At 38.0% G+C, this 26,179-nt stretch overlaps 1 protein-coding gene across 2 annotated transcripts; it reads right to left on the bottom strand.

Moving 5' to 3' along the window:
- Positions 1-732: 732 nt before the first annotated feature.
- Positions 733-26,179, bottom strand: CPO (carboxypeptidase O). Of its 2 annotated transcripts, none has more exons than XM_041736977.1 (9): positions 26,028-26,179; positions 15,434-15,533; positions 13,259-13,360; positions 11,618-11,722; positions 10,638-10,748; positions 9,422-9,512; positions 8,065-8,267; positions 2,192-2,276; positions 733-1,128 (listed from the first exon to the last, which is right to left on the bottom strand). In XM_041736977.1, the coding sequence occupies exons 1-9, from the start codon at positions 26,093-26,095 to the stop codon at positions 866-868; spliced, it is 1,128 nt and encodes a 375-aa protein (XP_041592911.1). In that variant the 5' UTR covers positions 26,096-26,179; the 3' UTR covers positions 733-865. The 2 variants fall into 2 exon arrangements, with proteins under 2 accessions (XP_041592911.1, XP_041592913.1); XM_041736979.1 differs by having other exon boundaries at positions 13,259-13,379; positions 26,028-26,046.

Here is a 26,179-nt window from a genome sequence, read left to right as displayed (position 1 = left end):
ACTACCTTAAGAGCACTCACAGTTTAATAGACAAGATAGCACAATTAAATGCCTGTATTCCTGTATACATACAATCCGGTCCTTGCTTACCTCTCTACTTACTCTTTATTTCTCTCATAGCACCTGTCACAAGCTGCAATATTCAGTTTATTTATTTGTGTTCTTGATTGCTCTGGCTCCCCTGAGCTGAGATTTGCCCTGTATGCAACAGTGTGTCTATTCCAATTATTTATAGCCACCATCTGCAATCTTACCCACTGGAATAGAAATTCCAAGAGGACAGGGACCATGTCTATCTTATTCACCACTGTAACTCCAAAGCCTAGCAAAACATACCTCGCAGATTCTCAAAAAGGATTTTCAAATAAATAAATAAAAATACGAAATACATGAAGCCAGCAAGAGGCATAAAGAAACATTATGTAACATCTTCTGAATGCTGCTATTAAATCGATAATACAAAATTAAAAGTGAACCTCATTCAAAAGCACAAGCAAATTTTTCAAAATATTTAGATGAGAAAAAAAGGCTTGAGGCCCCAGGGTAGCTACCCTGAAACTGGCCACAGATGCACAAGTGAGCGTGGCCAAGATCAGCAGAACTTCTCAGCTGACCTATAGATGCACGAGCCACTGAAATTTAGAATGGTTTGGTGTGGCATTTTTATAGCAACATCTAACAGTATACTCTTTTAAAGTAAGAAAAATTAATTACCAGCAAAACACGTGAAAATGCAAACATGATTCATCTTTATTGAAATGGAAAGTATCTTTAAATTATTTGATTCCTCCTTAACTTCCGACAAACACTTCCCCTGTAGCCACGTTCTCGTAATTGGGGCTGAGCAGACCTGGGTAGGATGCACTCAGAAAATAGACACCAGGGACACTAGCAGGCCCAGGACCACCGTGGCAGGTGTCACCTTGCCAGCACTGTCTGAATTCCAGTATTTCTCATATACATCATCCAGGACCGAGAGCACAGCCTCCATGGTCTCCTCGCAGGTGGCCTGAATCTGAGCTGCCGGCAAAATAAATCCATATGTACCGTTGTCCCTGAGCTCAAATGTGTATGAGAAGGGGATCCCAATGTCCCGAGCCCAGTCTCTTGAAGAACCTGATGTGGCATCTACAAATGAAAACATGAAGGCAGAGGTAGAAGTTATATTGTGAAAAGACAGGTTTCTATGGCTATTTCTGGGAATAAAGGTTCAAGGCAGCAAATGAGTACATTTCTTCATATTAAAGATTCACCGAGGGATCCCTGGGTGGCGCAGCGGTTTGGTGCCTGCCTTTGGCCCAGGGCGTGATCCTGGAGACCCAGGATCGAATCCCACGTTGGGCTCCTGGTGCATGGAGCCTGCTTCTCCCTCTGCCTCTCTCTCTCTCTCTCTCTCTCTCTCTCTCTGTGACTATCATAAATAAATAAAAATTAAAAAAAAAATAAAGATTCACCGAGAGCTGTCTTAACCCTCTTATTGATATGAAGCCCCCGTAGGGCAGGAATCCCATCTCGTTTAGCCTCTCTGTCTCCCCTTGCCCCCCCCCCCCCCCCCGCCAGAATACCTAGCTTTAGGCCTGGCACATAGCAGAGAGCTGCCTAAGTTTGTCTTTGAATCAAAGACTAGACAACCTAGTCCTACAAGGCAAGTGAGCTGACATATAAAGGAACAGAGGCAAAATGAGCAACAGGACTAATATTATGCAAATATTATCCAGGTGGTCCACAGGTGGGTGGAGGAGGTGGTGGCTGGGGATGAAGGAAAGCAGTGCAGTGTCCTTTTAACTAAATTCTTTTCTGTGTTAGGTCCTTTCTCCAGGCCCTACCTGCTTTGCTTCCTCAGCCTGACAGGTCCTCTGAGAACTGAATCAACCGACCAAGGGTCACAGGAAAACATTCTTCCCGCTAACTCCTGTACCTTCTCACTTGCGAGCTCTTTTTAACTGAAGCCAGAGGGAGTTCTGGTCTGAGCCAGTGTATTCATTTTTTCTTTTAGCTCACACCTTATCCCTAGAGAGCATAATTCTGGATTTGCACAAACTCCCCTTTCTCCTTGGTCATTTTGATTTGCACAACTTCCTGTTGACCGCAGGAGCTCTTCCGTCCCTCTCCTGCTCACCGCACTCCCCAAAGTCCGCTGGCTTCTTTTGTGCCTTAGATACTATTGAAGAGGCAAAAAAAAGCGACTTACATAAAATATCTGCACTCGATCCAACTCTATAATTGGTTCCATGCTTTTTTTTCAATGCATTTGCTGCCTTCTGTCCAACTTGGATCTGTAGGTGGGAAATGCAGAGACAGATATCTGGTGTTAAAAATAAATCCAACAATCCAGAGGGTTGGGTATTTTGTCCAAATCCATCTCCAGAGTTCCAGACCATCTTTCTAACTTCCCATTGGACCTTTATACCCAGGTAGCCTTCTGATACTTCAGACTCAACACACTCGCACCCAATTTCATCATTCCGCCCCTAATAAAGCTATTCTAGTTCCATATTTCTGACTTACCGTGCTCCCCCAAATCTACATAAAACCCTGCAGTCACCTCTGACTCTCTTTCTTTAAAATGGTTACCAAGTTGCATTCCCAGCGCCATCACCCTATTACAGTCTCATTACCTCAAAAATGGACTATTGTCATCTTCTAGTATGTTTCCCTTCCTCTCATCAGTCCTTATCCCAATTGATCTCCTCTGGATTCCAGGTAAACTTCTATAGAGTAGAACTATGATCATGATCCTGCTGAAGAGCCTTATTCTTAATTGCCCACTGAATTAATCACAAGCTTCTCAGCTTCATTTTTGAGATCCTTTATGATGTGACCCTAACTCACCTTTCCAACACCATATTCTTTATATCCTACCCTAGATGATAGCCAAACTCAAGATTTCCTACTGTTCCCCAGACATGCCCATTTCCTCAGACTTTCTACCTTTTCTCTGGATATTCCCTCTACCTGGGCATGCCTTACCCCTTTTCTCTGCCTACTGAACTTCTACCCAACCTCAAAGGACTTTTTCAAATGCTGACCTTTCCTCAGCCTTTCCTCATTACACCAACTAAATCCTCTTTCTCCCCACTTCCCCCCGCCCCATGGCCCTTTGTTCATACTCTTATAACTCCCTTTTTATTTTTCCTTATAGGTATTTGATATTTATGTCTCAGGCTTACAGAATTTCAGAGATGGAAGCTACACCCTTCCCCATGTCTACCACCCGTCACCTGAGTACACTGGAAACTCTCAGAACTGGATGATTTCTATTGTCCCAGCCTTGCTCTCTGCAGACCCTTTCCTGAGATCAGAGCCACTGACACTGAGAGATTCAAGTGTATTGGCTGTGTTTACTAACTTTCTGATAAATTTCCTCACGTATCCTGTCAGTCTTCTCCAGGTATTCCCCACTCCAGACTCCCTAATACTTCCCCTTTGATTTTACACAAACATCACCAAAATCCCCTTGGCCACTCCCTGCCTGGACCATGCTCCACCTTTGCTTTCTTTAACCCTTAAGGTAGCCCAACTGCTCTTGGGCTTAGGGGTACATTGGCTCCCCTAACTTCTGACTAGTGATGAGTCTAACTTTAAACCTTATCTCTTCCTTCCTGGTCCTGCATTGTCCCACTGAATCCTAAGGTATGACAGAGTGGTACTTGGCAAGAGTAGGGATAGGCATGCTGAAGTTTAAAAGAAAGAATAGAAAAAGGAGTAAGCGGTGGTAGGTCATGTACAGCAGCTGTGAGCAGCAACCTTAGGGCATTTGGGACTTTCTGTGTGTGGTGAACACATTGAACACATTTTCAAGATTTTTGCTTCCTCTTTACTCACGACTGAGAATTCTGTCTTGGGCCATTCACCTTCTCTCTCTCTTCTTGAGTAAAAGATTCTAAGTCTGGTTTAGTTCCTGGACTCATGTTGTCCAGAATTGACATGATAGGTAGGAAGGGCTTAAGAAATGCATGAAATAAAGTTGGTTTGAATCATTAACACCGCAAAGAGGTATAGGAGCTCTTTGTAGATAGAAGAGAAAATAGTAAGAGCACCAGAAAGGGGATTTCTGGAGAGAGAAATCCTGCTAAAGAAATGAAAATGAATGGTGAAGAGAAAGGATCAGAGTAGTTGCTATCTGTGAGTGAAATGAAGAGCATGAGGCAGGGAGGGGGAAAGAGTTGCTATGATTTACCAGCTACACTCCCTTTTGAAGTCTGCTAGAGACATGAATTGCTTTTAATTATTTTTAATTCCCATATGTTTCTGCATTTCTTTGAATGAAACTCCATGCTAAGTGGTCCATGTGGGACCTTAACTTTTATTTGGGTTATGTGGATCAGCTCCAGGCTATATGTTCTGTCCAAATGGCTCTTGCATTTTTTTTTTTTTTTTGTCTTCTGCAGTTCACCCCAGACAACAACTTCTTTCTTCGGATTTACTTATTTTATCCTATGTACTTCCTTTCCTTCAAATCCTGTGGGATGGGAAACAGTCTTCCTATTCCTAGTTTCCTCTTCTTTATTGACACAAGAAATACTGATTTTTTTTTCAATAATTCCATTAGCAATGACTATGGGGAGGTCAATAGGAGTAGGAAGTATAACGTTTATGAGAAGTATACAGTTGTGACCCTAGCTTATAGACTTGGTCCTTTCCAAGAAGGTGAAGTAAAATCCAGAGACTCTGACTTCTCTCCTTAGGGGTGGACCTCCTAATTATTCTTCCCTTTCCTTTTGACACTATAACACAAGGCCATACAGTGCCAATTTCTCTGCTGCCCTTCTTCTCAGTCCAAAGGAGCTTTAGTCAAAATAATAAAAATCCCTTTGCATAATACATAATTTACATTTCTAAAGACCTCAAGCCTCCTTAAAACTCCCAGAGAACTTCCTATAGGCATATGTTCACAGGGAGGCACACAAAAAGGTTGATGAAGGCCCTGGCATGTGTGTGGGAGAAAGGAGCTTGGGATGGGATCTAGAAGTTGATATGGGAAGAGTTCAAATGGAAAGAATGTTAGCACTTAAAACATTAGAATTTTTATAGCTATTCTAATTTCCAGAGCAATTTAGAACAGGGCTATATATAGTTATGTTTCCCCTACATAGCGATTGCCAAGTTGTCTATCATGCCGTATAATATTTATCATAATTTCTACAAATTTTTGGTTTTGTAAATATATAGAGATTAATTACTAGTCTCTGGTAGTTGTAAATAGTACCAAAAATGGAGATCTCCTCCAATAGTTGGCTTGATTCTGTGTCTTTGTGCACTCTATCAGAGCTTACTCTTAAGAACCTAAAACCACTGCTAGCTAGCTAGCTTCAATGAGGTTGACACAAGATGGCAAAATTTTCACACTGTCTTTTTATTGTCTTGGAGATGAATGTTTATGCTAACTCCTCAGCACCTGAGATTGGTAAGAGATACAGAATTGAAGCAACCTTTCTCAATTCAGTATGCCCATTTCTGCATATGGTATTAACAGGTTCTCAGTAATTCCCACCTTCAAGTTCCTTCCAGTTATGGCAATTTCAGTGCCACAGGTCTTTCCTGCCCTTTCACATCCTCTAGTCTGTGGCCAGAGGGCTCTAACCAGAGAACCAACAGCACAAGACCCTCTCACCTTTGAATACAAAGTCTGCAAAATGGTCATATCTGTTTTCCAAGATAGCCAAGAAGAGAACAGAATTCTTAAATAAATAAATAAATAAATAAATAAATAAATAAATAAATAAAAGTACCAGGGGTTACAGGCTGCCTTTTCGGCTGGCGGAAGGCCTGGCCCATTAAGGATCTATAATGGCCTATCTTTGATGGTTCATTTGTGTTTGTCACAGATCCCTTCAAGCAGAAAGTAGACATCTACACAAATACCACAAGAACTGGGAAATAAAATGGGTTCTGGGCTTCTCAATTGAAATCTCTGTTTCTGCAGCTTCCTTTACTGAGGAAATGAAATTTCTAGACTCAAGAAAAGAAGGAAAGAGGACACAGTGATCTGGTCTTCTAAGTTGATAGGAGCTCCTAGAAGTCGCAAGTCCTTTCTGAGCAGAGAGGCAGTATGAAGAGACTGAATGAATGTAGCCTCTGGAGTCTGAAGACATGAGTTCCAACCCAGGCTCTACCAATCACTGTCTATTGCTAATTCAAGGTCTCAATTTCCACATTTCCAAAGTGAGGTTATTATATTGTCTTCAGATCAGATGAGATAATGGTCCTAAAATCCCTTTGTAAATTGTAAAGTGCTAAGCAAATGTTAGTTATTGTCACATCTTACAAAATGATCACATAGTACAAATATCCAAAAACACTGTGAGAAAGATATTGGGGTACTACTGGATATTCTTGACTGTTGGAGAAAAGGCTCCCTTCAGCAAAGACTGATAGTATTTTTTCTTTTTATGCTCAGACATGTGTTCTCCAGGTCATGTTTCAGTGGGAGAAGGACAGGACACATAAGAGAACCAGTGGGTCCCCAGACCTCTGTGAGCTCAAGAGCAGATTGAGCTTAGCCTCCATCCAAGCCCCATGAGGAGCTTGTTTTAAAAAAATAGAAAAGAATAGAAAATGGTGCAGTCACTATGGAAAACAGTATGATTTTTTCCTCAAGAAATTAAAAACAAAACTGTTGTGTGATTCATCAATTCTACTTCTGGTTATATACCCCCAAAATTGAAAGTGGCATTTCAAAGAGATTTGTATACCTATGTTCATAGAAGCATTATCTGCAGTAGCCCACAGGTGGAGACAATTCAAATATGCACTGATGGATGATGGATATAGAAAATATGAGGGCAGCCCAGTGGTTCAGCGGTTTAGCGCTGCCTTCGGCCCAGGGCCTGATCCTGGAGACCTAGACCTGGGAACGAGTCTCACGTCAGGCTCCCTGCATGGAACCTGCTTCTCCCTCTGCCTGTGTCTCTGCCTCTCTCTCTCTCTCTCTCTCTCTCATGAATAAATAAATAAATAAAATCTTAAAAAAAAAAAAAAGAAAATGTGATACATACACATGATGGAATATTATTAAGCCATAAAAAGGAAGGAGATTTTGACAGATGATACAACATGGATGAACCTTGAGGACACGTGCTAAGTGAAATAAGTCAATCACAAAAAGACAAATACTGTATGATTCCACTTGTATGAGGCATCTAGAGCAGTCAAACTCAGTAAATGAGAAGAGAATGGTGGCCTTCAGAAGCAACAGGGACCAGGAATCGTTTTAATGGGTATAGAGTGCCCACTGTGCAAGACAAAGGAGTTTTGGAGATTAGTGGCTCAATGAGGTGAACATATTTAACACTAAAAATGGTGAGGATGGTAAATTTTAGGTCATGCAAATTTTACCGTAATTAAAAATGGGAAAAAAATAATGTTTTAAAAAAAGATAACGAATATTACAACAATCCTAAATTTACCCTCCCTTTGGTCTGTGTCTGTGTCCTCAGCTGCACGAAAAGGCAGAGGCCAGGCCTATGCAGCAACTGTGTCAGGCAAACACAGCTTCAGAGGACCCGGATGTAACAAAGCACACTTCCCCTGGCTGGGCTTGGACTCTGCTGGCACTTCCCCTTACACATATCCCTAAGCAAATACTAGAAGCAGAGCCTAGAAGAAAATAAAGCATTGTGTTTAGCAGAGAAGAGAGCAGATATTATTTAGCCATGTTATTTTAGATATGCCATATTCCACTAACAGCTGGCAAGTTCTTTAAAGCACGGTTCAAAAGCTATAATTGCTGAACGGAGCTTCAAGAGAATTTACAGAAATGAAAGCACATTCCTGCAGATTATTAACATAATCGTCTCATTTATATTATAGACGAATACCTAAGATGTCTCCCAACTTGACACTTTACGAAACAGGTAGTTAATTAATGTAGGTAAAGCAGCATTTAACCTGAAGCCTCCCCAGCAGGCGTCTGGCAAGGTGTAAGAAGCAGAAGAAAGAAAATAAGGAAGAGCAGAGAGAACAAAAGCAGGGCTGGAGCCAAAATCTTGAAAATGGAAACCAGGGAAAGGAAAGCAAGGGTCCCACGGAAGTTTTTGTAAAAGCTCCGTGCTATGGTCTTACCAGTTCCTCGTGGTTACTGGACTTATTTTTCGTGTAGCCATAAGGCGTGAGGATGAGCTGCCCATAGGAGTGCATGGTCAGGAAGCACACGATGCTCTCCTTCTTGCTCTCCACAAAGCTGGAAACGGCTTTAGTCTCTGGTTCTGATACTGGTCCTGAGCCACAGAATGTTATATCCTGGCAGTTTTTCGATGCGCCAATACCTGGGATATCCAGAAAACCACGAGGGAGCCAACATGATACCAGTTTAGAACAGATGGAGGACGAGGAGTCCCCCCCCACCCCCTGCCTGCTCAGGGCAATCTGTGGGTGGCATCGAGGCTTGCCCTGGCTTATCCAAGTTCCTTCTGGTTACATTAAGGAATGAGGACAGTCATTCAGGGAGGAACTCAGAAAGGGAGGAGGGCTGACATTCAGATTTAGAGACCAACTCCCCGCTTCCATGGCCCACAAAGAGGATGCAAAATGAAATGGCATTTTCAGTTATCTTTCATGGAAACCTGCAGCTGGGCCCTGAAGCAGATGTTTGGGAACCACTTGTCTGGTTCCTAGGACAGGCTCTGACATAGTGTTATTGGCCTAAGCCTGTCTGGCTGTCTGGCTGTCTCAATGGCTTCTGTCTCATTAGAGCTATTTTGCAAGGACACAGTGGTCTGTTCTCCTCAGTGATGATGATGATAAGGACCAGCAGCTGAGCACCTTGTACATGCAGGGTACTAGCGTTAGCCCCTTCTACCTGACAACTCATCAAATCCCCACAGGGGCCTACTGATTGGATGGTATGACCATGGACCACATTTTAAATAAGAGAAAACTAAAGCAGAAAGATGAAGACCACACAGCTGCCAAGACTGAATATTAACCCATACCATCTGGTTTTTTACCAGATTGCTCTTTAACCATTTCCCCCTCCTTATTTGCTTCTGATTCACTGGGCATGTTGAGATTCAGAAACATGAACATGCCTTAGGGAGAAGGAAATGTTTGCTTTATTTACTTCTGCTTCCCTGCTATAAAAATAATCTGTGAGGATAATTCTCTTATTTTTCTTTTCTTCATGAAAATTTATATATTTACAAATAAGGTGATAGCTTTCAAACATTTTCACTTTGAGCTAGGTCTTCTTTGCCCATGTGTAGTCAATCCCACTTGACAAGGGTCCTGCACTTGAGTGTTGCTGGTTCTTACTGCATAGGTAATGTCCTCCCTTAGAGTGAAAACACTGGTCCAGAAGTCCAGAGAGCTGTGCAAAATTAGATGTTTATTTTTGAAGGTTATATCTCCAGTAATTCACCTCTGCCCTAGCTTCTCTTCTCCATTTTTTGCTCATCAAGTCACCAACTAAACATGTACTTACTACACCAGGAAACGTTGAAATTTCTATTGAGATCTGTCCCAAAACATGTGCCGTTATTATGGGATGAACGGGATTTCCTCCAAAGCCTATCCTGTAACAGAGGAACATAGAAATGCTTCTGTCCTAGGGTCTCATAAATCACAGTGTTGGTGATGAGTGGGTGGGCCTGGAACATAAAAAATAGTCCCTACAATTGTCTGGAAAAACTTGCCTTTAACATAATCAAGCTTGTGCATATAATTTTTAGTCTCACAGATGGGCCAGCAACACCCAATAACAGGAACATCTGTCCAACCCAAGCACACCTACATGTAAACCATCAGCTTGGAGGGAGTATGGCCTTTTCCTCATGAGCAGATTAGCAGTGCCTGGTGGACGTGATCTGCTTAATCAGGGAAAGCTTCAGAGAGTCATTTTTTATGTCCGAGTGATACAAGATGAAAGGTAAATAGCCTGGCAGATGGAAAAAGGCTGTTCCAGGTGTATCAGTGATGGTCTCTGCACATTTCTGGAAGCAGAAGACTGATGAGTGGAGATGAGCTTAAAGACAAGTTTCTCCAGACAAGCTTGGAGGGAAGAATTTGACTAATACCCAGGCTGAAAAGCTGCTGCAGAAAAAGGGGTCCCAGGAACCACTTTGTGGGGAGCAAAGGGAAAAAGGAAGAAATGAATTCTCTCTAGAAACAGGGATTCTTGTTTGTGGAGTGATCTTCTTTTTGAGACATTTTAAAGAGAGAGTTTTCTTTTAACTAAAAACTTTATGAGACATTTGACCCCTGTGTGAATGATCACAGTGGAAAATGAAAGTTGGGTTAGAATTTATACATCATTTGTACCCGTCATGCTTTAAAACTGGGTGGTTACATGGTAGTATATGAATTTTATACCAATCTGACAGGAAGTCCACCAACTGGAAGAAGGTGGACTTGGAGAAAAGTTAAGTCTGGCTGCAAAACTGGGAAGATGTCAAAAACAAACAGACATAAAAACACGTGCTGGATTTCAATTCTAACAAGACCTCCACTTTCTCTGTCCTAAATTTGATGTAGATTGGTGGCTTAACAATATTGAGTTGATTTTTTTATCCCAAATGGGGTTTCTTTCTTTACCTGACCACAAAACATTCCCGTCGCTACAATGACTAAGGTCAGTAAAATGAACCTGAGTGAGGATCTAGTTCATGGACTCATCCCAGAACCATGCTCAATGTACTCACAGTTGTCCAAGTATAGATATAACCATCTATATTAAGAACTGGAAGCACGTAGAAGTCCAGGTTTCTAAGGAATCTTCTTATCCTTGGGTTGTCTTTATAGTTTTGTAGAATCTGGAAATTTAAGAAACATTTGAAATGCTCAGGGGGAAGAGGTCTTTTTTCAATTTCCTAACAATTGCAACTTAATTATAAGAGGTGATTGCATGAGGAACCTCTACCTTCCTGTTCCCTAACCCTGCCTCAGTTGTCCTATTTGTTGTGGTAGTGGTTCTCAAGCTTTATTTTGCATCAGAATCACCTGGAGAGCTTGTTAACATAGAGAGTGCCTGGCTCTCCTCCCCCCTCCATTCCCTACCCCTTATCCACTCTGTAGAAGTTGGTGAGGTGTAGTCCCAGAATTTGCACTTTTAACAAGTTCTCTCTTATGTTAATATTAGTGGTTTAGAAACCACACTTTGAGAACTACTCTTTATGGGTTTCTTTCTGTTGTGGCTTCTGTAAAGACTGACACAAAAAATAATTTGTAGGGTGGAGCTAAAATGTAACAATTCACTGAGTAGGTATTTTCCACACCGTAAATCTCTTCATCTGCGCTTGCAGACTCCTTGGAAAGGCCATTCCAAGCTCCTCCTGCAGGCAAAAAACTAGGAGTCCTGGTGTTAGAAAATTTGCCCAAGACTATCTGAAAAAGGCACCACCAGGCTTTACTCATCTCTGACTTCCATGATGTATTGTCTTCTACATTTAGATACATTTGCCTTCCAGTACAAAGTATTTTGGATCCACTAAAAAGAGATCATAATACCCAATTCAGTTTTCAGTGAAGCTACTTATAAATTCCATTTCCCTTGGGGTGAAGGAGTAACTCAGTAGAGAGCTGCATTGCCTACCTGTGAGCGAAGCGTGCTTTCTACATAGTTGACATGTGACAGGCATTTTGTTAGACGGTTAACCATTACAAGAAAGCTAAAGACACTCACTTCTTTCACAAACCATTGGCAAAAAGCTGGGGCAATCCATTCCCTGGCATGAATTCCACAGTCCATCCAAATGATCTTCTTGGGGTTATCGGATGGCTGGCTGATCTGAAGGGGACATTCACACTCTGTTACCAAACAATTGCTATAATCATAAGCTGCTGTGCAAGTTATTTGGTTTTTTATTACCCTACAGGTCCCTTTCTTCCTCCACTCTGTGATCTCAAGAATGAGGCAGGGGTGATGGCAGAGACACCCACCACTATGACCCTTTCCATGGCTGCTTTTGCTCCCCTGCCAGGTACCTTGGGTGGCTATTCTTAGGCCCATGCGCTGACTCTGGATGTCCCCGACCCAAAGCCTAGTCTTCCCTACCCTAAACCAGTTTCTAATTATGGATAAAGGCAGAAATGGCCAAGCCACAAACCAGGAGGCTAAATCTCAATATATCTTATAAAACCTTACCACATAGGGTTCACTTACAGTGGTAAAGTATACCAGAAGTAAGGTTCACGGTGTTAAAAATGAATCTTGGTCTTCATTTAAACTTCCTGAAACTGTGAATGCATCCAAATGCGTAATTTCCTGCAATACTTACTGAATTCATTAAATCCCTCTCTTCCTTAGAGACTCCACCATTCCCAGTCAACCCAGGCTTCTTTCCTTTCTTCTTTCTTTTTCTTGCCATTCTTATACATCATTTCAGCCTCACTCCAGCAAAAAGATCTCTTCCTCTTTCAGAGGGATGGGTTGGATAACTTGGCAAGTGTGGATTCTCACTGGTGGAGAAGAGGTAGTGAACACTCCCAAGTTTGTCAAAGTCACATTTGTTTTGAATGTAAATGACCTAGACTCCAGCCATTCATTGAAAGCCACTGGGAGGTGGGCTGATGAGGAGTCTTCCTCTTCATCAGTGAGAAACTTACAAATTGAGATAAAGACCAGACTGGATCCATCATATTCAAGGAACTTTTTCCCTAGAGCTTCACCCATTTTCCAAACTGCCAGCATATTTCCTAATCTAACTTTTATCTTTATTCCCTCTTAAAATTACCCCTTTTATGAGTACCTGTGTTTGATTATATATTTATCTCTATTGCTTCCTTATTATACACAAATTCTACTCTTTAAAATATGCCCCAGGGCACCCCCGGTGGCGCAGCGGTTTAGCGCCGCTGGCAGCCAGGGGTCTGATCCTGGAGACTCAGGATCGAGTCCCACGTCAGGCTCCCTGCATGGAGCCCGCTTCTCCCTCTGCCTGTGTCTCTGCCTCTCAGTCTCTCTCTCTCTCTCTCTCTCTCTCTCTCTCTCTGAATAAATAAATTTTAAAAATGCTTAAAAAATAAATAAAATAAAATAAAATAAAATATGCCCCAGACAGGGAATATTTAGATATCTTTTTTGGCTGACTCAGCTCAGAATTTGATGGCCCATTGAAAATCAAGTAGGTAGGTGCCCCATGCTTACCATATCAACATTCACTCAATTTCTGGGTAAATTCAATTTCAGAACCAATAGGTTTTTTTTGTAGTTCTAGATAACTCTCAAATTTGGGAATATGCTTTGTAAATTAACATGTCTACAGAAAGTGGTAAACGGGCAGTGAACTAAGTAAGTAAGGCAATTCCCAGCCCTCTCACTCACCTTCAAATAATACATGGGCCGGGTTTCATAGGTCATGCCTAGGAAATGCTGTGTCGCCACTCCTGCGTACTTCTCACTTATCTGGATCATCCACTGATAGATCTGAAACAGCCAGGGAGGACTGTGGATATCAATAAGAAAATCGTTTGCTTGCCTCTAATTAAGATAACTGCTTCTCTCATTAAGATACTGAACTCTGGACTATTTGCTCTACATTACGACTCTGTGCTAAACAAACTACGAGACTAAACCACTGAATTATTGCTGATCCCCTCCCATTTTCCATAAGGATCTACTCTGCCATTCGATCTTAGAACATTCTATTGAACTTCACAAATAAGTTATTGAGAATGAATAGTTTCAATAATCCACTGATAACGCTTCAGAAACATCATCCAATAATAACACATCCTTCAAATGGCCACACACCTCTAGACTTCCATGTGGCAGCCAATCATGCCAGCAGTTTCAGGTCAGGCTGATTTGGGTGGATCCTTTTGGGCCCCAACAATATCCTTTGCTAATGCCCATGGAGCCAAGATTAGAGAAGAACTGGAAATGCCCTTCACAGAACATGCCAATAGAAGTTTCTAAATCAATTCCAAATTAATAATTTTTGATCCATTTGAGGAGATCTGAATGGATGTTGATTTAATTACAAGTCTTATGCCATGCTTGGAAAGGAAGGGTCTGATGCCTTCATCCATAAGTAAGTAATGTGGGATTCTGTAGTGGTGAGTGGACTGAGGGAATTCATAAACATAAGATATATTATGATAGTCATCAGCATGTGACAGGATAGTCCTACAACTCAGTTTCTGTAGAGTTGAAATACCTTTACAATAAGAGTTATGGTGAATAACCATAATTAATTTGGGATAATACATATTCTATTTGAAAATCTTAGTGTCTTGATTGACATTCATCTTAGCATGGAATATCTGTAAGATAAAATGCACTATTGTAACAGTAATAATATGTCAGTGGAGTATTTTCAATTCAGTTCTGTCAACAGAAGAGAATGACAACTTCTCACAGGGGTATTGTGCATGCTTCTTGATGCATTGAGCCAGGTGAAGGTGCCATAAGCCCTGGGAGGGCTACAAACAGCAGTGTAACAGCAACAATTATTTACCTATTGTTTAATCAGAAGTACTCTAGGGTATTTCATTTACTTTCACAGAAAAGCTACAAGATCAGTACTGATTTCCTGTTCCACAGGTGAGGAAACCAAGGATCATAGAGGTTAAGTGCCTTGGTCAAGGTCACAGAGCAAGTGGCCAAGCCAGGTGTGACCTATCTCTGATATTAGAGCATAAGCTTTCCATAGGCCTTCCTGGACCTTGTTCAAATTTTTAGAATCTCCAGTACTTGGGGGGGGTGGGGTGGGGGTTAATGTTTCAGAAGAATGTGTAAATTCATTCTTGCATTCTTTGAAAAAATTCTGGAAAATATTAATATACTCCCAAATGCTGAGGGAAGAAATGGTAAAGCCTATTTGGAAGGCAACTTGTGCATTTATATAAAAATGTAGATGTGCTTATCCTTTAACCCAAAAATTCTATGTTTAGAAATTTACACTTCAAAAAAAGCTTTGCATAAAATCACACACACACCCCCCACAAATATGCATATATAGTAGCTAATTTTTTTCTACTGTATCCAGTTTCAAAAACAACCAAACTCATTTTAGTAGCAATACGAGTATTTCTTTAAAAGAAATCTTCCCCTCTTAAGAATTACTGCCTGCATCCTTTGCATCCTACAAGAAATGCCACATTTTCAGCTAAATGTGATTAAATCACGAGACCTCTCCACTCCATGTCCCACACCCACATGTGTTACATTGGCCTTGCCTGCTGAAACCAGCTAAGTACTTGACAAACAAGAGTAAGGGTTAATTTTAGTCCATGTTCACATGAGCAAAACTGGCTAGAGGATTCTTTACCTCCTTTTCCTTGTGGTTTGCCTTTTTATTTCATATGACAGGATTTATAGCTTCGATGGTGGTGATCAAAAGATGATGTTCTACCATCCCTTAAACTCAGTGCACAGGCAAATCTCAACCTCACATTTTGAGACTCTCTAGCCTAATGGATATTAACCGGTGAATCATCCCTCGCCCCTCCTACAGTAGACTGTGGCCACCACCCAACTCCATGTGTCCTCCCTTACCTCCTCCATAGGGTGATATCTGGTATAGGAATAGGTGTCCAGGCTCTGCCACGGGCTCCCTGTCTCTTCCACAACCTCACGTCTGGGTTGTGCTAGGGATCTGCCAAAGAAAGTCAGACTCAAAGGAGTGAAGAAACTAGAATACCACGAGGAGTGGAAAGCTAATGAAAAAGGTGGTAGAAAGCACTGTGAACAGGATTTGGAGGAGAAAAGTCAGTGTTAGAGTCTCCTTGCTGTGACTTACTGACTGAGACGTGGGCCAACCATTGAGTCTCCCCACAAAGTATAGTTTCTTCATCTGTAGAGTGAAGCAAGGACAGCCATTCCAATCTTGCAGGGAAGCTGGGATAATTCAGTAAGATGTTGTAGATAAACATGTTTTTAAATGTGTAAAAGAAATAATAGCTAAGATTTATTGAACTGAAATGTATTACAAGACACTCAAGCAATTTAAATATCATTTACTTCTCTTGAAAACACAGATAGGTATTCTTATTACCCCCATTTCAGATATGAAAAAATTGAGTCACAGGGAAAGTGTTATTGGGATTGACAATAACTGACAATAATGGACAGCCTGATTGAAGAGCCTACGATATTTTTTAAATTATTTTTTTAAATGTTACTAAGGTATGATTAGCATACAGTGTTATTGATCAGTTTTGGGTGTACATTATAGTGATTCAACAATGTTATCCATCTTTCAGTGCTCATCAATGTAAGTGTGCTCTTAATCCCCTTTATCTATTTCACCCATCCCCCCCACCTCCAGTCTAGCAGCCATCAGCTTGTTCTTTGTATTTGAGTTTGTTTTTGTGTTTGTTTCTTTTCTTTTTCTTTGTTCATTTGGTTTCTTAAATTCTACATGAGTGAAATCACATGGTATTTGTCTTTTTCTGTCTGACTTATTTAACATTGTACCCTCTCGGTCTACCCATATGCAAATGGCAAGATATCATTATTTTTTATTAAACATATTATGTATAATATATATATTATATCATATATATTATGTATAATATATATGATATAAATATACAAACACAAATTTTATATATATATAAAATATATTTTGTATGTAAATACATTTTATATATATATATAAAATGTCCCCCTCCACATACAACCTCTCCCACAACCAATATCCTACACCACAGTGGAACATTTGTTGGATTCAATGAACCTACATTGGCAGACATATCTTTATTTACCGAAGTCCATAGTTTACATAGTTTACATATTTACAAAGTCCACTGTTGGTGTTGCACCTTCTATGGGTTCAAACAAATATATAATGACATGCATCCACCATTGTAGTATCACAGAGGACAGTCACACTGTCCTAAAAATCCTCTGTGCTCTGTCTGTCCATTCCCACCCACCCCCCACCCGTCACTGGCAACCACTGATATTTTTACTGTTCCCATTGTTTTGTCTTTTCCAGAATGTCATGTAGCTGGAATCATACAGTGAGTAGCCTTTCAGATTGGCTTCTTTCCTTAGTAACATGCATTTAGCATCTCTCCATGTCTTTTCATGGCTTACTAGCTCATTTCTTTTTAAAGTTGCACAATATTTCAATGTGTGGAAGTACCACAGTTTATTTATCCATTCACCCACTAAAGGGCATCTTAATTGCTTAAGTGGCAATTATAAATAAAGATACTATAAACATCTGTGCAGGGCTTTGTGTGGGCATAAGCTACCAGTTCATTTGGGTAAATACCAAGAAACATGATTACTGGGTCATGTGGTAAGAGTGTGTTTAGTTTTGTAAGAAACTACCGTCCAAGAAACTGTCTTCCAAAGTGCCTGTACTATTCCGTATTACCACCAGCCACACATGAGGATGCCTGTTGCTCCACTTCCTTATCCGCATTTGGCGTTGTCCCTGTTCTGGATTTTGGCCGTTCTAATAGGTGTGTAGTGGTATTGCACTGTTTTTTCACTTGTAGTTCCCTAATAACATATGATGTTGAACATCATCTTGTAGGTTTACTTGCCATGGGTATATCTTCTTTGGTAAGGTGTATGTTCTGGTGTTTTGCCCATTTTTGACTCAGGTTATTCATTTTCTTATTACTGAATTTTAAGAGTTCTTTGCTTATTTTATTTTATTTGTTTTCTTTCTTTGCTTGTTTTAAACAACAGTCCTGGGGACCCCTGGGTGGCTCAGCAGTTTAGTGCCTGCCTTTGGCCCAGGGTGTGATCCTGGAGACTCGGGATCAAGTCCCACATCAGACTCGATGTGGGTGCCTGCTTCTCCCTCTGCCTGTGTCCCTGCCTCTCTCTCTCTCTCTCTCTCTCTCTCTGTATGTGTCTCTCATGAATAAATAAATAAAAAATCTTAAAAAAAAACACAACAGTCCTGTATCAGATGTGTCTTTTGCAAATATTTTCTCCCAGTTTTTGGCTTGTCTTGTCTTCTCGTTCTCTTGACATAGTCTTTTGCAGAGCAGAAGTTTTTAACTTTAATGAAATCCAAGCTATTAATTATTCCTTTCATGGATTGTGTTTTTGGTGTTGTATTAAGAAAGTCATTGCTATATCCAAGGTCATCTAGGTTTTCTCCTATATTAACCTCTAGGGGCTTTTAGTTTTGAGTTTTATATTTAGGTCTATAGTCTAATTTGAGTTAATTTCTATGAAGAGTGTAAGGTCTGTGTCTAGATTTTTTTTTTTTTTGCATGCGGATGTCCAGTTGTTCCAGTACCATTTGTTATAAAGACTATTTTGCTTTATTGTGTTATTTTTGTTCTTTTGTCAAAAATCAATTAATTATATTCATGGAGGTCTATTTCTCAACTTTCTATTCTGTTCCATTAATCTGTTTGTCTTTTCTTTCATCAATACCACAGTGTCTTGATTACTGTAGCTTTCCTATGTATTAATATGAAACAGTTCTCCGTTTATTTAGTTATCCTTTGATATCTTTCATTAGAGTTTTATAGTTTTCTCAAATAGAGCTTGTACATATTTTGTTAGATTTACACACAAGTATTTATTTTGGGGGGTGATAAAGAAATGATAATATGTTTTTAATTTAAAACTTCCCTTGCTCATTGCTAGTATATAGAAAAGCAATTGAATTTTGTACATTAACCTTGTGTCTTATAGCCTTACTATAATTACTTATTAATTTCAGTTTTTTTGTCAATTCTTTCATATTTTTTACATAGATGGTCATGTCATCTGTGAACATAGACAGTTTTATTTCTTCCTTCCCAATCTGTGTACCTTCTAACTCCATTATTCATCTAAATACTTCCAGTGCGATGTTCAAAAGCAGTTGTGAGAGTGGACATCCTTGCCTTATTTCTGATCTTAGCAGGAATGTTTCTAGTTTTTCACCATTAAGTGTGAAGTTAACTGTAGATTTTTTGTATCTGCTCCTTTCGATATTGAGGAAGTTCCCCTCTATTCCTAATTCACTGTTTTTATCATGAATGGGTGTTAGTGTTTGTCAAATGCTTTTGCTGTATCTATTGCTTCTGTATCATGTGACTTCTTATTTTTTGCCTATTGATGCGATGGAGTATATTAGTTGATTATCAACTATGAAACCAGCTTTGCATACCTTGGATAAATTTCAGTTGGTGGTTGTGGTGTATAATTATTTTTATGTATTGTTGATTCCGTTTGCTAATTTTTCTTAAAGACTTTATTTATTTATTTATTTATTTATTTATTTATTTATTTACAGAGAGAAAGAGAGGCAGAGGGAGAAGCAGGCTCCATACATACACAGGCCCGATGTGGGACTTAATCCCAGGACTTCAGGATCATGCCCTGGGTGGAAGGCAGGCGCTAAACTGCTGAGCCACCCAGGCATCCCCAGTTTGCTAATATTTTGTTGTGGGTTTTTATATCTGTGTTCATGTAAGATATTGATCTGTAGTTTTGTTTTGTGTTTTTCATACATTTTATTTTTCTGATTCTGGTATTAGGATAATGCTGACTTCATAGACATCAGGAAGTATTCCCTCTGTTTCCATCTTCTTCTTTTTTTTTTTTTTTTTGTTTCCATCTTCTGATAGAGATTATAGAGATGTAGAGAATTAGTATAATTTCTTCTTTAAATGTTTGGTAGAATTCGTCAAAGACCCCACCTGGGCTTGATGCTTTCTTTTTTGGAAGGTTATTAATTATTAAGAATTATATAAAGAGGGATCCCTGGGTGGCTCAGTGGTTTGGCACCTGCCTTCCGCCCAAGGCATGATCCTGGAGTCCCAGGATCAAATCCCACATCAGGCTCCCTGCATGGAGACTGCTTCTCCCTCTGCCTGTGTCTCTGCCTCTCTCTCTCTCTCATGAATTAAATAAATAAATCTTTTTTAAAAAAAGAATTATATAAAGAAATTTATCTCTTTAATAGATATAGGCCTATTCAGATTGTCTACTTATTGTTTATCTTTTGATAGTTTAATAAAACTATTCCATTCCTCTTGTCTATTATCTTTTGACAGTTTATTTTATTTATTAATTAAATTAATTAATTACATTTATTTAGAGAGGGAGACAGAGAGTGGAGGCGAGGCACAGAGGGAGAGGGAGAAAGAAACCCAAGCCGAGTCTGCACTGAACGTGGAGCCCCATAGTGGGCTCAATCCCATGACCTTGAGATCAGACCTGAGCTCAAACCAAGAGACAGATATCCAACTGACTATGTCACCCAGGCATCCCAGCAAATAGTTAACTAAAACTATTCAACTCCTCTCCTCTACGCCAGATATTGTGTCAGCACTTAAGATAACATATTAATGCGCCTTATATAATTCATTCTCATTACAACCCTGTGAAGCATCATCATCCATGTTTTATAAATTAGGAAACTGAGGCCAAGAGCAATTAAGTAACTTGCAAACAGTCACAGAGCCAGTAAGTCATACAGTTAGTACCTTCTCTCTATGCTACACAAATGTTTGATGAATGTTTTAGTTCCCTAGCTAAAAGGCTTTATTTAGTCAAGAACTAGGATTATATTTTCATTATTAGCACATACTAGCTGATAATTCATTTACCCAACAAATATGTATGGAGTGATTACTATGTTAATAGCAGCAGGATGTGAGCCTTTGGAGAAGCTGTGGCGTGAACATTTGGATAGTGACCTTGCATTGCAAGGATATGTGTCAGAGATTGAATTAATGTTTCAATGACTTTTATCTATTTTCTCATTTTTCCTCCCTGAATATTTGTGATATTATATCTTCTCTTTCCTTAAACCTTCATTTCCTATCTGTAAAATGGGAATAACCATACCTTTCCAAAAGATTCATACAAAGATTAAATAAATTAATCCATGTTACAGTGTTAGCACAATTCTGACACCTAGTTAATACTTAATAAGTGTTAAGACACACCAGGAGTTCAAAACAAAGCAAAGCAAAACACTATTCAGTTACAATAGTTTAAAATAAATTGTATGGAGAATAATTTAGTCACCTAAGTGGAATTGTCTTCAAACAATACCAAACCACAAAATATTTTGATAGAATTAATTAAAACTCAAGTTCCATTTATAGCTACATAACTCCAGTAAATGTATTGACTAGATTTTAGTTTTTTAATTTGGTTCATTTAGCATCATGTACCACTATAATAGAAATCAATTTCCCTACACAATTCCATGACTTTAAACTTGGAACTACATTTATTATTTTTAATTGCTGCTAATATTTATAAAAATTACTAATATTAATAAGAAATGTTATTCTTGATTTAATAAGTTCTTTATCCTCAAAATTGTAAATGTTTTATTACATTGTTGAATGAATTTTACCTTATGTACCTTGTTCAAATGAAAATCTCATGAGAAAAGATTGTTTAAATAATCAGTTAAAATAATGAAATTGAATTTTAGAAGGAGATTAAAAGAAGCAAATGTTATTAAAAATATAATAGTTGAGTAACAATATGTTTCTCCATGTTATTCAGGGATTTATTTCTAATAATTATCATTCATTTAATTTTTTTGTAAATAAGCAAGAGTGCTTCATTCAGAGAAAGCAATTCTAGTATAAAATACACATACTGGTGGAAGCAATATGTTGAGGCTGATTGACAAAACATCTAATCATTTAAAAAGAAAATATGTACAACCGTTGGTGTCTTTAAATTAATAAAAATTTAATCTACATATAAATTTTCAGGAGCATAGTTCATGTCTTTATCAAATAATCAGAAAATATATATTTTTTATGATACCAGTTAACCTTTATTGAGTGCTATATGCTAGGAACTGATAAAAGCATTTATAGTTTCATCTTATTTAATCCATTCAATAACCAGGGGTTGGTACTCTTGGTACTATAGGCAAAATTAGTAATAGATAATAGTAGTGGAAAAGTAGATTTCTTTCTTACAGAATTTAAAATCTACTTAAGGGAATAAATATAAATAAATACATGAAAAACAAAATAACTCAGCCATTAAAAAATAAGGCATAAAGTATGATAAGAAAATTGCCTCATTGACTACCAATTAAATGGTACACTAAGTGTTTTGAAGATAGGGATGGAGAATTCCTAGCTCAAGTGCAGTCAGTTATAGCAACCAACATTGTCCTAGTAATTATGCATGCCAGCACTGTTCAAAAAACTTGATATATACACTTATTTAATCCTGACAAAAATCCTTAAGATAACTTTTATTATCTCAGGTTGTTGTTTTGTTCTGAAGATTTTGTTATATAAGCTAAATTATGCTTTTATTATACCTTAGAGAATCAGCATAAAATATTAGCCCATTTAAAAAATTGTCCAAAAAAATAAAAATAAAAAATAAATAAATAAAAAATAAAAAATTGTCCAGCTATGATTTGGACTACAAAGAAAGCAAAATAAGTATCAGCATTGTAAAGTCACACAATAAAGAAAACAATTCCAATGCTTCTTTCAGAAAGGAGAGAGGAGAAGAAATGAAGCAACTGAGAAGGACATCTTTTCAGCCATCCCTTCATCCTTCCTCACATTGGCTGTCCTGCCTGTCCTGTCCTGCCCAGAAATGCAATTATCAGAGAGGCCTTTTACTACACTTTTGAGACAGAGATGGTGGCTATTCAGAGCGACTCTATTCCATCCTTCATATAGTTCAGCAAATGTTTGGATCTTTATTTATCATAGTTACCTACTCAGTGGAGTAAGAAAGTGAATTACACAAAAAGCAGGGCTGGTCCCAGTGAATTCCTGTTTCAGTTGGGTTGGTATTCTCCGGCAATTCCACAATATAGAATGGAAGAAACTAACAGTAACTGGAAACCCTCAAGAACCAATACTTGGTTTTCCCCCTGCTAATATCTGCCAAATGTGTGAGCATTGGATGATGAGGTCCAATGTAACATGCAAAAAAAGAGAACTGTATGGGATCTGAGTGAAAATCTCTGCTATTAAGAATGCTTATCATTTTTACATGAGATTAAAGACAATACTTAAATCTCAGAAACCCAAATACTTAGTTCAAGCAATGTTTAAACCATATACTTAGAAAAGGCAATTCCTTGTTTCTAGGCAATTTCTTGGGTAATGCATAATGCATGCAGAGGTAGGAAAAGCTAGCTAATCCCTCAAATTATCACCAGTCTCATCTCACCAATCAAATGAAAAGATTATTGTACTTTGTGTATTCTTTTTGAATAGGAATTTGTAAAATGTTTAACAGAGAAAATGATCCTTGGGTACATTATTAATAAACACTGTAGATCTAAGATAGTCTAGTGGAATTTTGATTGGAATGTATAAAGAGGCAAAAATCTAATGAACACTGAGGCAAATTTTGTATTTTCAATACGTAGGAAGGATACAGTTATATGAATATTTCATGATAGTAATGTATTTTCAAACTTTTTTTTCTTCTTCTAAAATTAACATACACTTATCATGGAAAATTTAGAAGGTATGGAGGGGGAAAAAATAGAAAAGAGAAGGAAGGAATAATCTTCAATAATCCCACCTCCCTGAGTCATTATTGATATTTTGGCATATTTCACATCAGCCTTTTATCTGTGCATACTTTTTCTTAAACACAGTGCAGATTATGTCTACATATAATTTTGTATTCACTTCCTTGTATTGCATATTTTTCAGAAACATTCCCTCAAATCAATGAAAAGTTTTTATAAACATTAATTTTAATGACTGCATAATATTTGACAGCAGGTATATATTACATAGCATCATTTATTAAACATTGTCATCTATGCTGGGTATTAAATCTATTTCCCCTTTTGGTTTTTTGCTATTGTAAATAATTCTGGAGTTAATGACTTTTTGCATAAATCTTTGTGCTCATGTCTAATTATTTCCTTGAGTTACATTCTAAGAAGGAGAATTAGTGGGCCAGAGATAATGAGTATTTTCAAGGCATTTGGTTCATATTGCTAAATCCCAGCTCATTCTACAGATTTACACTTTCATTGGGAGTGTGCAATATATATAAGTCCACCTCCCTAAATGCTGAAAGAAAGATTACAAAACTCATAATCTTTGTTAATCATAGGTTTTCTAGACTATTATTATATCATATGTAATGGATAGAGTAACAAAAATGACAAGTAACCTATGTTTTGTGTTGGTCAGAGCCATTTAAAAATGGACATATTTTCTATTAGTAAATAATAATGAATATGCAAACAACCACTAAGGACCAAGACTAGCAGATTTTAAATGTTTTCCCCAAGTGCAGTCAGAAGCTGCACTTTAGTTATCCTAAAGTTATCCTTAGTGATCCTGCCTGAGTTCCACTACCTGAGCCACATCACTTCCATAAGCTAACCTGGGTTTGAAAAACATTTTTTTAAAATCTTCATTAAAGAATAATCACAAAATGAAGAATAGTTGAAGAAAAAGGGGGGAAATCACTACCAATTATAACAATGACCATTTTGGTACATATTTTTCCTTTTATTTTTCTAAGTATCTTATTACATTTTCTATTCTGCATTGTTTTTAGCATAAAACATGCCTTTTCTCATGCTATCAACATTTTTTCATAATCATTATTCTAATAGATAAATAGTATTCCATTGTCATATATCACATGTAAACATTTACATAATCTAATGTGGGACATTAAAGTCATTTCCAAGTATTATAATATTTTACGTAATATTTATGTTACAAATAAAGCTACATCTCAGCACATAAAACTCTTTCCATATTTAGTTTATTTTCTCGAAATAAGTTTCCAGAGGCAGGGATACTTACTACTTCAAACAAATGTATAAGTTTTAAGGCTCTTGATACTTCTAAGCAAGGTGATTCTTTTTCCCAGTCAAAGCCCTGCAATATATATGTAAGTCTTTGTCTCTAGTTTGTAAATAATCTCTGAAAGATAAATGCAGTATCTATATGAAACCAAGCAAACTGATGGAAAACATTAGATGGCAATGTCCAACCAGATTTTAGTGCCATGGAGATCGTGGGCTCTCTTTCTATATTTGAAATCAGACTATCAAGCTAAAAGATAAGCTGAGGTTGCACCATTCATCGGGGCAACAATCAGAGTAAATTTCCCTAGTCTATGAAAGTTTGTTGCAAGATTCTCTTAACTATAAAGCAAAAGAAAAAATACTATCTATAACCACGCATGCTTGGTGATATATGTCAAATGAACAGGATGAACTATGTGTGAACAAAGGAAAATATACATTTTATATGAAAACTATACCATACACACACACAGAATTCAATATACATTATATATTTAGAGAAGTTCTACTGCATCATGAATAGGAAAGAACACAAACATAAGCAAATAATAAAAGCAGACATTTTATAAACTAATAAAATGAGTAATAATCAAGACAAAACATTTAACTTTATTAGAAATCAACAAAATGCAAAGTAAATCAACTGAGTATTTTCACATGCAAACTGATGCAACTTTTTTAGGGGGCAATTTAGCCATGCATAGCAAGATTCTCACATTTTTCTCAGCTTCTGACCCAGGGATTCATCTTCTAACTTATATTAAGGAAATAATCAAAGATTTGCAAAAAACTTTCATGTGATTGGATGCTAACTATGGCATTATTTGTAAAAATGGCAAAGTAGAAATCAACCATATGCCCCACAGGGTAGCAATGATGGAATATTATTCGTGGTTGCAATATGTTTTAAATGTATTATGAATGTCATAGGAAAATTCCTACAATATAATTTAACTAAAAAATTCTGGCAGTACTACTGAATACATAATTATCTATCTATCCAAAAATATTAGCAGTAACTATATCTTGGTGAAATTTTAAACGCTTTAAACGTTTTTTTCAAAAATTAGAATAATCTGATTTACCAATTGTGAAACTGTAAATGAAGGATATAGAATTTTCATTATCATTTCCTTTTTTCAATCATAAAATATGACATATCTACTGGTATTTATCATATTTTGTGCTGGAAAATGTTTATTAGATATTTATTCATTTATTCAAAGATTATTAGAGTAGTGTTGAATAATAAAACTTTCACAGACTTTATTATTCTCATCTCATGGCAGTGTGTATGAGTAGGCAGTGTGTATGATCTTGAAAAAAGCTTTCTATTTAGACCATCTAAGTCAAGAGAGTCAGTCCCTCTTCCCACTTCACACTCACCCATCATATCCCAGCCCCTCAGGAATCAGGATCCCCAAAAGACAAAGGGTCCCAAGTAGAGGCTTCATCTTCTGCAGAGAGAACTAGAAAATCCTAGGCTTTCTCCTGTAGGTCAATGGATCAAGCATCTCTGAGAACGCATAAAGGCAGAG

Source organism: Vulpes lagopus, chromosome 22, assembly GCF_018345385.1.
Source record: "Vulpes lagopus strain Blue_001 chromosome 22, ASM1834538v1, whole genome shotgun sequence".
NCBI classification, from domain to species: domain Eukaryota; kingdom Metazoa; phylum Chordata; class Mammalia; order Carnivora; family Canidae; genus Vulpes; species Vulpes lagopus.
The sequence above is the reverse complement of the archived record's forward strand: the minus strand, read 5'-3'. Positions and strand labels throughout refer to the sequence as shown.